This window comes from Camelus dromedarius, chromosome 27 (genome assembly GCF_036321535.1).
Source record: "Camelus dromedarius isolate mCamDro1 chromosome 27, mCamDro1.pat, whole genome shotgun sequence".
Lineage (NCBI taxonomy): Eukaryota > Metazoa > Chordata > Mammalia > Artiodactyla > Camelidae > Camelus > Camelus dromedarius.
In genome coordinates, this window is record NC_087462.1 from 9,586,143 (window position 1) to 9,600,481 (window position 14,339).

At 48.7% G+C, this 14,339-nt stretch overlaps 1 protein-coding gene and 1 non-coding gene across 11 annotated transcripts in view; both read left to right on the forward strand.

Moving 5' to 3' along the window:
• The window catches only part of MYO9B (myosin IXB), an 83,761-nt gene that overhangs the window by 43,572 nt on the left and 25,850 nt on the right, over positions 1-14,339 (forward strand). For all 10 annotated transcript variants that reach the window (XM_064479966.1, XM_064479969.1, XM_064479972.1 and 7 more), the window contains exons 4-13: positions 2,429-2,491; positions 2,975-3,074; positions 3,340-3,440; positions 5,469-5,598; positions 7,880-7,969; positions 9,283-9,399; positions 9,665-9,799; positions 11,166-11,287; positions 13,129-13,270; positions 13,592-13,796. In XM_064479966.1, the coding sequence (XP_064336036.1) occupies positions 2,429-2,491; positions 2,975-3,074; positions 3,340-3,440; positions 5,469-5,598; positions 7,880-7,969; positions 9,283-9,399; positions 9,665-9,799; positions 11,166-11,287; positions 13,129-13,270; positions 13,592-13,796 (1,205 nt within the window). The remainder of the gene's footprint in view (positions 1-2,428; positions 2,492-2,974; positions 3,075-3,339; positions 3,441-5,468; positions 5,599-7,879; positions 7,970-9,282; positions 9,400-9,664; positions 9,800-11,165; positions 11,288-13,128; positions 13,271-13,591; positions 13,797-14,339) is intronic.
• On the forward strand, positions 1,388-1,459 carry TRNAA-GGC (transfer RNA alanine (anticodon GGC)). The gene has a single exon. It is a non-coding gene; the product is annotated as a tRNA-Ala (tRNA).

Genomic DNA, 14,339 nt, shown 5'->3' on the forward strand with positions numbered 1-14,339 from the left:
CCCGGGTGGCTGGATCTCACAGACCAGCTTCTAAGAGTTGTATCGGTGGCCTTGGCGTCAGGAAAGGAAGTCCTGCTTTGGCCCTTGACTCTGACCTGCCCACACTCCAAAGAGGAGGGTGCACTTCCTGTCCAGGCAGTGGCTGCAGCCAGCTCGCCAGGAGTAGGCCTAGACTCGGTTCTGCTTTGGGGCAGGTGACACTTCTCGCTGCCGCTTTTCCGCTGAGGCCAAGGGTCAGGGGCAGTCCAGGCCTTCCCCCAGTTCCCCAATTTGCAAAGCTTCGTCTTCCTGTGGGCTCAGGGTTCAGTGCCAGGGAATTCCTGGCTTCCAACAAGACCCCTGTAGGCTTCCAGAATGATCAGCAAAGGGAAAGGTCTGTGGCCGGTCAAATGCCAGCTCAGTGCCCACGGGGTCTCTGTCCTTGCCCATGGGCCAACACAGCACAGGGAATCAGCTAGATTGAGACTGAAACATGAGTCTAGAACCAGATTCCACCTCCCTTCCCAGGAAAACAAACTGCTTATAACTCCAAGTTACTGGCTGGGGGAAGGAATGGAAGAAAATATGGGTTTCGAAGAGACAACACAGGCTGAACCCTTGGGAACCCCTGCATGCAGGTTGTGTGTGCAGGCATCTGAGAAGGCTGCAGACAGAAGACTGCCTTCCTAGAGAGAGAGGCAGGCAGCATCCAGCAAGTCCTGCACCAGGAGCCAACCCTACCACCCGCAGGCACCGGCTACCCCTTCTGTATAATAGGATGGGTTCGGATGAGGGTGGCCTGCAGACCCGTACATCTCACATCCTTGGTGATAGTGGGTCCTCGCCAGGCAACCTTCCCTCTGTGGGGCAGCATGTGGCCCCTCCCAATTTTTAGCACCTCATCCATCTATGGGAACCGTCATGCCCATCCCAGGGGACATTTAAATCCATGGCATTAAATTAAAGCTGTGCCCAGAGACTCATAGATCTCCGAGGAATGTGTGATGTCTCTGTTAGCATGGAGGGTGTGGCTGCCCAGGTGCCCTGTCCCTGGCCCAGCCCCCACACAGCCTCATGGACTCATGTCCGTCAGCTGTCGATCAACTGATGAGTGAATAAACAAAATGTGGTGTGTCTATATGTGTAGAATATTATTCAGCCATGAAAAAGAATGAAGGTCTGATACATGCTACAAGGCAGCTGAATCTCAGCATTGGGCTGAGTGAAAGAAGGCAGATACAATATCCATTTGACCCATGAACAACACGGGAGTTAGTTGAAAGTCCAAGTATAACTTATAGTCAGCCCCGTGTATCTGTGGTTCCTCCACATCCACAATTCCTACATATCTGTGGTTCCACATCCATGGATTCAACGAACCTCAGATCACGTAGGAAAAAAATCCAAAGGGGGTATAGCTCAGTGGTAGAGCACATGCTTGGCATGCACAAGGTCCTGGGTTCAATCCCCAGTACCTCCATTTAAACAAATAAATAAAAACCTAATTACTGCCACCCCCCCTAGAAAAAAGAAAACTAAAAAAAAAGATCTGAATATAAGTAGACCCACAGTTCAAATCCACATTGTTCAAGGGTCAGCTGTACGTACTAAATGATTCTTTTTTATTATTTTTTTTAATTCTAGAAAATCCAATCTAATCTTTAGTGGGGTTGGTCAGTGGCTGCTCGGGGGTGGGTGGCAGGGAGGCAAAGGGCCCAAGGAGACTTTTCAGGCTGATGGATGTGTTCACTGTCTTGTTCATGGTGGTGGATCACAGGTGTTTGCATGTGTCACGAATCATCCAGTCACACATTTTAAGTTTATTGTACATCAATTATACCTAATGAAGCCGTTATTGAAAATTGCATAGATTCTAAAGGACACCATCAAAACTTATCTCGTTTTGCACTTTTGAGCACACACAGTGTATCGTATATTAATAATTAACAAAGCTATTCTAAAAAGAATAGAAAAGTGAATCCAGTATCTTACATTTAGATTTTTAATTGGAGAAAGAGTTAATCACCAGAGACATAGTGGGAGCAGGGTTGGACCCCTCCGGTGTTATTTGTGAACACGTGGGTACAAGTGCTTCAGTTCCCACCACCTTGGAGGGTTGGGGCAGGGGTCCTACATGATGCCAGGTTGGGCTTCCATACAGCCGTCAGCCCGAATCCAATCCGGGGAGCAGAAGCGGCCAACCCAGGTTCCTTATTTTATAGATGGTAGTAGCAGGGCAAGGCACCTTTAGGGTGACTGCTTTTCCCTTTAGGGTGAGATGATACTTACAACACTTAAGGTGATTGCCTTTAGGTACCTGTGTTTACCTCGAGTCCAAGGAAGTTAATTCACAGCTGGCTTCGCCACAGTTAACAAATCACTCCTCTTCTCCGAGGAAACAGTATTAATTTGTTAATTAATTTGTTCTTCTTTGTCCTCTTAATGACAGAGCTGTTGTTGAAAAATACCTGCTTGAAAAGTCTCGCCTGGTCTCTCAGGAGAAGGATGAGAGGTAGGAGGAGATTTCCTTGGTGAGCCACCACATCTGCCTCCTTCCCGACAAAGGGAAGAAGCAGATGTCCCGAGGTTGCGGAAATCTGCTGGAGGCCAGGGCAGATCTCCTAGGAGCATGAGCTTTGCCACCTTCTCATGCTTATTTTTCTGCCTGCCCAAGGCTTTTTACCTGGAGTAGGTGTTCAGATACCTGCCAAAAGGTGGGTAAATTAGAAGCATCTCTGCTCCACCAGTGAGCGAGACAGGCCCACCCCTTGAGGCATCTACTCACTGGAGAAACTCATGGCTTGGGTTTTGGTTTATTTTTTTGTTTTGTTTTGTTTTGACATAATAAGAATCAACTTACTGTCTCAAATTTGTACATACTCGAGGTGCTTTTTCCTCCCTGGTGTGATCTCCAAAGCAATATTAGTAGCAGTTTGAAGAGTAGCTGTTGCTCAGCTTCCAAAAACAACTTTTTTCTCCTAATTTTGACCTACAGGAACTACCACGTGTTTTATTATTTGTTACTTGGCGTCAGCGAGGAAGAGCGTCAGGAATTTCAGCTCAAGCAGCCTGAAGATTATTTCTACCTCAACCAGGTAAACAGCCCCGAGCCTCGGCCACAAACACAGCCTCTGTTCCCCACGGGCTGTTTACGCACTGCCGGGAGGTCAGAGGCCATCCGCCTTGGCCCTCTCCGGCCCCCTAACCGGCTCCAAGGAGGCCCAGAGTGGGGCAGCATAAAGGAGCCCATTCATTCCCCATGTCCTGGGCCCTGCCCCATCGGTTCCAGCCAAAATCATTCCCGCACGCCACCCTCACCAGCCCTGAAATACCCAGAGCGCCGCCGACGTTGTTTTTCAGCATAACTTGAAGATCGAAGATGGGGAGGACCTGAAGCACGACTTTGAAAGACTCAAGCAGGCCATGGAGATGGTGGGCTTCCTCCCTGCCACCAAGAAGCAGTAAGTGGGTGGGCCCAGCTGTCCGCCCCCCCTCCTGCATGGGTGCCCCCGGGCTTACCAGTCACTCTGAGATCTGACCCACACCCTCCTTGAGGCCTCACCAAGGAGAGTAGCCCAGTGACAGTGAGCACACGGAAGGGGGCTCTTGTCATTAGCCACAGGGAAATGCTAATTAAAACTGCAGGCCTTTTGGGGCAGGAAGGCGTAGCTCAGCGGTAGAGTGCGTGTTTAGCGTGCACGAGGCCCTGAGTTCAATCCCCAGTACCTCTGTTAAAAAATTAATATAAATAACCAAACCTAATTACCTCCCCCCACAAAATAAAATATAATCTCAACATTATGTTTGGGGGGGAGGGTATAGCTCAGTGGTAGAGTGTGTGTTTAACATGCACAAAGACCTGGGTTCAATCCCTAGTACCTCCATTAAATAAACAAACAAACAGACAAACCTGATTACCTCCCCCTCTCATAAATAAATACATTAAAAAAAAAATACTCACAGGGCTTTTGCCCAGCAATGTGGATGTACTTCATACCACTGAGCTATACACTTAAAAATGGTCAAGAAGGCAAATTTTACATGATGTGTATTCTACCACAATTAAATATTTTTTCAATTCTTTGAAACCACACAGGGTATTCTCCACACCTGCCCAGGCATCTAGGATACCCAGAGGGAACACTGCCCAGCACGCTGCTGGGAGGGCACAAATGGGGCCAACCACTGCAGAAAACTGTCGGCGGTTTCCCCTGCAGATGTGTGACAACCAAAAGCATACGTTTGCTCACCCAGAGACACACACACACACACGCAAGCAGCAGCCTCATTTTATAACAGCCCCCAGCCCGGGAAACCCCCTCCAAATGCCCACCCAAAGAAGATTAAATGAATAAACACATTGCGATATATCCACACAGGGGTCGGCAAACTCTCTGGAGAGGGGCAGATAATACGTATTTTAAGCTTCAAGGGCAAAGCAGTCTCTGTTACCTGTTCTTTCTGTTTGGTTTTGTTTCTTAATGACCCTTTGAAAACTTAAGAACCGGGGGAGATTATAGCTCAGTGGTAGAGCACACGTTTAGCCTGCATGAGGTCCAGGGTTCAATCCCCAGTACCTCCACTAAAAATAAACAAATAAATAAGTAAACCTAATTTGGGGGGGAACCCCCCAAAAAATTAAAAAAAATAAAAAAGAACCGTTCTCAGCTCGTAGGCTGTGCAAAAACAGACCCTAGTTTGCTGACCCCTGGACTACTCCATGCACAGCAGTGGTTCTCACTGGGGGCCCAGTTCTGCTCGCAGGAGCCACTTGGCCTTGTCTAGAGACATTCTGAGTGTCACACTGCACAGGGGCTGGGTGTCAGCAGTGCCGAGGCTGAGAAGTGCTGGTCAGCAGCATTAAGAATGAACAATGCTATGAAAAACATGGAAATTATTTTCTAACCGGATTGTGCCCTAGAAGTAAATTTGAGCTTATTATTTAAAAGAAAAGAAAAAAAAAGAACAAACGATGCTTCATGCAGTAACGTGCATGGCACCTCCACCTCACACTTTTTCAGTGACAGGCCAGGTACAAGTACATGTGATTTCATAGATGTCAAATTCACAGACGATGTTAGATGCCAGGACTGCAGGTTCTTCTCCGGGGGCCAGTTAGGGTGGTTCCAGGGCCTAGAATGTTCTGTTCCCTGGTCTGAGTGCTAGTTACAGGTCTGTACATTTTGTGACATTTCATCAAACTACACTTGGGAAATTGTATACTTTATTTTGTGTGCATGTTACGCCTCCATAAAAAAAAATTTTAAGCCCCCACCAACTCCATCACCACCATTACTGCCAAAAACAGTAGAGATAGATGCACCCAAAGTCCCATTCCACAGAGTCCCTCACAGAGGACTGGACGTTTTTCAGACTTGGCTTTACGAATTTAGCCCAGTTCACGGGAAGCTTCAGCCCAGTTGCCTGGAAGCCTCTGTGGTCTTATTCTTGGGGAATCTGCCCCAACCTAGGCTCCTCTTCCCCCACAGGATTTTTTCCATCCTCTCGGCCATCCTGTATCTGGGCAACGTCACTTACAAGAAGAGAGCCACGGGCCGAGACGAAGGCCTGGAGGTTGGGCCCCCCGAGGTGCTGGACACGCTGTCGCAGCTCCTGAAGGTACTGCTCCCTGTCCCCAGCCACGGTGGCCGCTGAGACCCAGAACCTCCTGCAATGGCTGCACTTCTGTAAAGTGAGGCCTGTCTGCCTGCTTCCTCCCGCGCCATCTCTGCAGTGTCCCTTCCTCATTTCTTTCTTTCTTCTTCTTTTTTTTTTTTTTTTTTTTTTTTTTTTTTGGTACACATTGTTCACACCTGTATTTCAAGTTTGGAAATGCATGTTTGCAAGCAGCAAAAGAAATACAAAAGTATTCATAAAGGAGAGGGGAGGGTATAGCTCAGTGGTAGAGTGCATGCTTATCATGCACAAGGTCCTGGGTTCAATCCCTGGTACCTATATTGAGATGATAATAATAATAACAATAACAATAAAAAGAACAATAATACCTAATTACCTCCCTCAAAAAATTTTTTTAAAATTTTTTAAGTATTCAGAAAGAATGCATAATCTCTGAAAATGATGAAAACATCCCAGCTGACTATCATAGTTGCCTCCATGTAGCGAGAGATCTTTTTAAATGGAAGTGTAACTGATACACAACATTTGTTTAGTTTCAGCTGTACAGTATAATGATTTGGTAGTTGTATACGTTGCAAAATGATCATTACAATAAGTCTAGTTAACATTTGTCAACATACATAGCTACAGAATTGTTTTCTCTTGTGATGAGGACTTTTCAGATCTATTCTCTTAGTGGTTTTCAATTATGCAATACTGTGTTATTAATGATCCTCACTGCGCAGTGCACTGCATCCCCATGACTTATGTTGTAACTGGAAGTTTATGCCTCTTGACCCCTTCACACATTTTGCCCACCCACTACCTCTGGCAACTACTAATCTGTTCTCTATACTGATGAGCTTAGGGGGGTTGGGGTTTTTTGTTTTTTAAGATTCCACATGTAAGTGAGATCATACAGTATTTGTCTTCCTCTGTCTGACTCATTTCACTTAGCGTAGCAGCTTCAACATCCACCCTGTCCTCATTTCTGAAGGACTCCCTTCTGGGAAGGGCCACTTCCCACCTCAGCCCCTCACTTGAAAGGCTCTTTAGTATCATCGTTTATATATATTATATATAACTGAACCAGTTTACTGTATACCTGAAATTAACACAATATTGTAAATTTACTGTACTTTAATTTTAAAAAAATCATTTGATTTATGAGGTCATTTTCTCATTGGACCATCCATCCATCCATCCTCTTATCCACTGGTCCTCAACCCTGGAAGCATAGGGCCATGTCTGGAATCTTTTTGGGCAGGGGTACTACTGTCATCTGGTGGATGGAGGCCAGGAATGCTGTTTGACATGATGTAATGCACAGGACAGTCGCCCACAGCAAAGACTGACCTATTCCCAAATGCCTGTGGTGCCAGGGCTGTTTTCTAAGCATGCATGCCATCTGTGGCTCTTTAAGAAGGTGTGCCTGGCTGGGGAGGGTATAGCTTAGTGGTAGAGTACCTCTATTAAATAAACAAACAAACAACCAAACCGAATCCTCCCCCCTCCCCAATGGTGTGCCTGCATGTAGAAGCCCCAGCTCCTGTCGTATTCCTGGGGGTGATTGAGCATGTCTGCCAGCAGATTGGGACAGCCCTCCCCTTCACATCCACCCCATCTCTTGACTGCCACCCACTCATGGACAGGGTTTGGCAGTCAGGGAGGGCTCAGCCCCTCACTCAGCCCCCACACCCATGCCAGGAACCCGCCTCCAACAGCAACAGCTGTAAACGCAGGTCGCCAGGCAGCACCTGAGCCCAAGGCCTGCAGTGACACCCAGGCCCGTGTGACCACACTCTCAGGGCCATTGAGCAAGCCTGTGGGTGTGATCATTCTGCGACACGCTGAGTGCAGCACACACTGTGGGTTGGTAGCCCTGAGGGTGAGCTCTGGGCCCACTTCCCGGCCTGGCTGCTGGGGTCCTTCTCCCACCCTCCTCAGGCCTTGCCTCAGTGGCAGAAGGATCCAGTCAACAAGCTCTCCAACTCCTCTCCCCTTCCCTTTTTAAAAAAATTTTTTTATTTTTTTTTAATTGAAGTATTGTTGGTTTACAACATTGTGTTAGTTTCAGGTGTACAGCACAGTGATTCAGTTACATACATATTCTTTTTCAGATTCTTTTCTATTATTATAAGTTATTACAAGATATTGAATATAGTTCCCTGTGCTATACAGTAGGACCTTGTTGTTTATCTGTTTTGTATATATAGTGTGTGTCTGTTAACCCCAGATCTAATTTATCTCTCCCCGCCTCTCTTTCTCCTTGACCTTGAAACAGGTGAAACGAGAAATCTTGGTGGAAGTTCTGACCAAAAGAAAAACAGTGACCTCCAACGACAAGCTCATCCTTCCCTATAGTCTCAGTGAGGTGAGCGCTGCTCTGGGCTCTCGTTGGGTGCCAGCCCCCCAAAGTATGAGTGCAGGACGAAGGGGTGGTCCTCCAGGAACAGCTAGTATGGGTGGTCTTTTGCCTGCCCCTAAAGTGATGGAGGAGAACCCTGCAGCCACCTATGGTTCTCATGTAAGGTCAGGTGGGGTACAAACCAGCTCAGACAGCTCGAGGGCCAGAGCTAGGGCCATGTATGTTGGTCTCTGTGTTTCTAGCTGCTTGGTGGGCACGCGGGGCCAGACCTGGCCCACCACTTGCTTCTGTCAATAAAGCTTTATTGGCATGTGGCCACACCCATTCATTGACACGCTGCTCTCCTGCCGCAGTGACAGAGCTGAGTAGTTCAACAGAGGCTGACTGGCCCTTGCCAGAAAAAGTTTGTCAACCCCAGGGCTTGAGTATGACCTTTAGAAGCATCGCATGGGCCCCTCAGTCTTGATAAGGTACCTCTCTATGGCCTTTGCCCAAGCCTGGATGTTTTCTCTGGGGCGAGTTTTTCTTGCGTTTTTACACCTCAAGAGCAATGTGACTTTGCAGCGTGGAGAGCAGCAGGAAAGTACCTAGCCACGGGGGTGGGGAGGTTTTTAGCTGATGGTGGAAGCTGTTTGGGCAGGCAGAGCTCGAGTGGGTAAAGGCACCCAGCCGTGGTACAAGAAAGTGGCTGCAGGTCACCTGAGACCGCAGCACGGCTGCCCCCCAGAGGTGTTGAGCTGAACGGAAAAACTTCAGGCACTGGGGCTGCGTCCCTCCTGACCCCATTTCCTGAAAACCAGAGGGACTTGTTCTAGATCTTGATAGCAGCCGAAGAAGTCTTGTCACAACTTAGATCTGAGAACATACAAAAAAGGAATTTCTTATGTGTAAATTTGACCTCAAACAAGCCTTTTTAAAAAAAACTGTAAAAGCCATCACTGCTTTTAGGCCCCCAGAGGCGGCCTCATGGGCCTCCCAGAACTGCAGGGGGCCTGGCTTTGAACCTAGCTCAGCCTCATGGTTAGTTCTCCCACGGCGCCTTCCTTGAGCCGGCGTTCCCACCTCAGCTCCGAGGAGGGAGAGAGACTTAGGAGTTCCAAGGAGAGAGAAAGACTTGGCCAAACCACAGGCCGCTGGGTCAGGGCTTCACGCTTCACTCGTGGGTGTGCAAGGGCGTCCAAGCTGACGGGATGGCATGTAAGGTGAGAGGGGGTGCGTTGGATGAGCTGAGTGTGGAAGGTCACCACCTCCATCTCCCAACGTGTGCAGACCTTGGGGCCCTCTCTGCAAAGGTGTGACTCCCCCTCTGTGCCCCACAGGCCATCACCGCCCGTGACTCCATGGCCAAGTCACTGTACAGCGCCCTATTCGACTGGATCGTGCTACGGATCAACCACGCCCTCCTTAACAAGAAGGACATGGAAGAGTCCGTCTCAGTGAGTGCCACACACCCTCCGCCGGAGACTGGTGACATCGGGAGCCAAGGCGGCCACACTCAGCATCATCGGGCGAGAGGCAGATTCCTCCCAGGGAACGGGATGGGATGCAATTCTTGGGGCCCAGCTCAGAATGAGAACACAGGGCTCCTTGTTTCGTATTATGGGGTCCTAGGCAGCAACAGCAGAGCAGGCCCTCACCACCAAACAGATTGCTCCCACAGGAGGATCTACCAGTAATAACCGCTTCCTCCGCCTCCCCCAGTGCTTGTCCATCGGGGTCCTCGACATCTTTGGGTTTGAAGACTTCGAGAGGAACAGTTTTGAGCAATTCTGCATCAACTACGCCAACGAGCAGCTCCAGTATTACTTCAACCAGCACATTTTTAAACTGGAGCAGGTAAGGAAATACCAGCTCCTGGGCCATCCAGCCCAAGGGGGAGCGGAATGAGCCAGAACCGGGATCTCCCTTGGGGCCTGGTTTGTCAGCAAAACTGCCCCAGAATTCTTCTCTGCAAAAAAGGGAGAGTCCGGGAAAAATCCTGCTCCCTTCCCCAACCCCCCAGCCCAGGATGAGGCAAATGTCAGGGATATTTGGGGCCAATTTTGTACCTTTTCTCTGCTCAAACGTTAAAGTCCTTTCAGTGGGAGAGAAACTGAGTTGCGCTGTAAGGATTTGCTTTTATCAGCGAAATAATAGCCTTTCTTACATGTCTTTTCACTGCTAAATAGCCAGCCGTCTTTACCCAAGTATCATCCTCCACATGATTGATTCCGACACGGAAAGAAAACTGATTGATTTATATAGATAGTTGGCTAATTTTACTATCATGCCTTCTGGCCAAAACTCAACGTTTCTCACTTGAAACATGGCTGGTCCAAATGGATTTGTGCAAGAAGAGCAAAATACACAGTGTATTGCAAAGACGTAGTGTGGGATTCAGAGTGGGAGGAGAATGTAAAATGTCTCATCGATAATTTTTTATATCAGTTACATGTTGACATAATCATACACCTTTGATGTGTTGGATTAAGTTAAGTCTGTTGTTAAACGTTAGCCTCACCTGTTTCTTTTTACATTTTTTAATGTGGCTGTTAGAAAATTTGAAGTGATACAGGGCACTCACATTATACGGCTATTGGACATTGTGATTCCAGAGCCGGGCAGGTGAAAGGTACCGGCATGTGGCCACGCCCATTTGTTCACGTAGCCTCTGTGGCCGCTCTCTGGCTACAACAGCAAAGCCGAGTAATCATGCAGACACCCCCGAGCTCGTGAAGCCTAATATATTTACCGTCTGGTCCTTTACAAAGGAAGTTTGCCGACCCCTGAGTGATTTTAAGTGGAATTCTAAGCACTTTGCTGTGATAGATCTTAGAAAATGTATGTTCTATTTCCTGTAGGTAATTGTTAATTTATCTAATAATTTTACATATTAATGTATTCCTATTGGCATTTTAATACACATTCTATGTTATTCACACATATTTATATGCTTATTAACTTATTAAATATATTTAACATATATTAAATACATTTTATTTTTTACATTAAATGTATTTAATATATATTAACTATATGTTATATTACAGTTAATATATATTAATTTAATATGGAAATAACTACATTAAATATAAATGTTATGTTTTATATAAACATGTGCGTGCATACGTAAATACACTTTGTTTACATACGGCGTGTGCTCCGTCAGTATTAATGTGTCTGTGAACTGATGAGCTAACCGGATGCCCCTCGGACCCCACAGGAGGAGTACCAGAGCGAAGGGATCTCGTGGCACAACATCGACTACACAGACAATGTTGGCTGCATCCATCTTATCAGCAAGAAGCCCACCGGCCTCTTCTATCTGCTGGACGAAGAGAGCAAGTAAGTATCCACCGCCCCGTGTGTCCGCAGATCTGGGCACTCAGTCCTGTTCCACAACCCCAGAGCCTCACCCTGAGTCCACACCATCCTGAGAACGGCTGAGTTGCTCATACTCACATGACCAGAAATCGTGATCTCATGTTTGCAGAATATTTCACCACAGAACTATTAACGCTCTCAATCACTGTGAACTCAGAAACACACCCACCTGGGAGTTCTCGGGGGAAGATCATGGAACCTGAATCTAGACGCTGAGCACAGGGTCGGTGCCTCCTTGCAAACAAAGGGCAATGCATAGAATCAGGGGCCCAGATGCCAGACTCTCCCCTGAGGACACAATGTAGCCTGGACAGGGTATCTTTAAGGTGCTTCGTGCTCAGTCACCCAGCCGGAGTTCCTGAAATCACAGTCACTAAAATTCACTTGCTGAACTTACTTCCTGTGGCTGCTATAGAAAATGGCCACAGAGCAGACAGCCTAAAACAACAGATCTATTCTCTGGCAGTTCTGGAGACTAGAAGTCCAGAATCAGTAGTGATGGGCCAAAGTCAAGATGTGAACAGGGCCATGCTCCCTCCCAAGGCTCTAGGGGAGGATCCTTCTTTGCATCTTCCAGCCTCCGGGGCTCCAGGTGTTCTTGGCTTGTGGCTGCATCACTCTAGTCTCTGCCTTACTAGCCACAGCACCTTCTCTCCATCTCATCTCCTCTTATAGAGACTCCAGTGGTATTGAATTACTGCCCACCCTAATGACCTCATCTTAAGTTGATTATATCTGCAAAGACCTGTTTCGCAACAGGGTCACATACACAGGTTCTGAGGGGTCAGGACGAGGACACGTCTTTTTATCAACAACCTTATCAGGCCCCTCAGGGCTGGGGTAAATCAGGCTCACCTCCTGCCTCAGACCAAGTCCCACCCGGGACAGGAGAGACACACCCATTCTAGGCCGGGATCTGGGGAGAGAATGTTCAGCTTGGGGTCAAGGTGCTAGAATGGGCTGAGTCGTCACTCCCAGGAAATTCCCAGAGACGGATCTGGGGAAGGCATGTGAGGCAGGGCCCAGCTGAGCAGGGTCAGATCTGTCTTTGTTTAAAATCTTGCTATTTCAGTCCATCATGGATTTTTTTTTTTGTATGTGTGCATTGAATGGGATTTCCTAAAATAGTATGTTGAAATGTTACTTATTTCCACAACTGAGTGAACGGGTGTCTCTCTCTCCACACCCTGGCGCTGGAAAAGATGTGCCTCATAGCTAAAGAATCTCACCCGTGCCCCCCATGAAGTCATGAAGCTGGGCATTGGGGATTTGGAGGCACATTCTGCTGCCTGTGTTTGTGGTGAGGCCAGGCACAGGCAGGGCATTACCAAAGCCAACAGTGGCATTTTCTTCCTGGGAGGCCGAAACAGCCAGGTACAACGGCTCCCTTATTCTGCCCCCGGCCCCTCCCTCTAATAAGGGAGCACAGGCAAGACCCACTCTAAGCATCCAGGTACAGACCCACCTGCAACCAGAAGTCACCCAGGCCCGGGATAATTCCAGGAGCTGCACCATGATGGGCCCAGGTCGCAGTCTTGCCTGGAACCGAACGTTCTCATGGGCCACCCGCCCTGGGCACTGGGCTGCTCTACCAGTTCCAAGTTCGCTCCACAGCCCTGAGTGCATCCCTTTGCCCTGGGCCTCTGCAAACCAAGCAGAGGTTCCCCACCCTCGGCCACGTGCTCAACCCAGAGCAGCTTGAGCACCTGCCCACCTCATCCGTGGAGGGTCCACAACCTGGATTGCAGAGCGGGTGCCCAGCCGCTGTCCCTGCCATTAAAGGTCTCCAATCTTCTTCCCAGCTTTCCCCACGCCACGAGCCAGACCCTGCTGGCCAAGTTCAAACAGCAGCACGAGGACAACAGGTATTTCCTCGGCACGCCCGTCATGGAGCCGGCGTTCATCATCCAGCACTTCGCAGGGAAGGTGAAATATCAGATCAAGGTAGGCATCTGTCTGTCTCCATTGTCAGTCAAGTCACGCTCTGTCTGGGAGGCGGGAAGGGGACCATGTGGGTGCCCTGGGGGCCCCTTCCCTCCGGCACTTGCTCCGTCCCTCTTCTTGATCGGTTTTGCTGGCCGAGGTTCCAGGGCGCTCAGACCCAGCGTCAAACCTCGGGCTCTACTGTCCAGGGCCTCACAGGCAGGAACTGCCTCTCTCTCGTTGAGATGGGCCCCGCCCCACTGCCAGCCCTTCCTCCCGTGCTGGCCCCTGGGGCCTCGGCCAGCACTGGCAAATGACTACCCGCGAACGTTCCCCCTCCAGGACTTCCGGGAGAAGAACATGGACTACATGCGGCCGGACATCGTGGCCCTCCTGCGGGGCAGCGACAGCTCCTACGTGCGGGAGCTCATCGGCATGGACCCGGTAGCCGTGTTCCGCTGGGCGGTGCTCCGGGCCGCCATCCAGGCCATGGCTGTGCTCCGGGAGGCTGGGCGCCTTCGGGCTGAGAGGGCCGAGAAGGCTGCAGGTAGGAGGGGTCCCCACTCATGTCACTGTCGAGAGGGGGACGTTCATAGTCCTTTTTTTTTTTTTTTTTTTTTTTTTTTGTCTTTTTTTTTGTTAGTGGAGGTATTAGGGATTGAATGCAGGACCTCAAGCATGCTAAGCACATGCTCTACCACTGAGCTATACCCCCAACCCCTGCTCATAGTCCATTTTAAAGTGTAAATTTTCGTGGCATTTACCATGTTCCCAACGTTGTACTACTAGCACCTCTATCTAGCTCCCAAATTCTTTTCTCATGCCAACGGGAAATTCTGTAGCAGGGTGTATAATTTAACCTCCTTGTCATCACAAGGCATCAAGGTGTGTATCATAATTTTTCTGTAAGGACAGCCTGAGACCCAGAAGGGCTGAGTGGCTCTCTCGGGGTGACTCAGCTCCAGATACCAGCCACAGCCAGCGTTCCGTTTTAGGAAAGGTGTCGATTAAAAGGAAGACCAAAAGGTTAAAGCCTTTCTGAGTAGAAAATAGATGCGGTACTGTTTTGGGGGGGAATGGAATGCTTCTT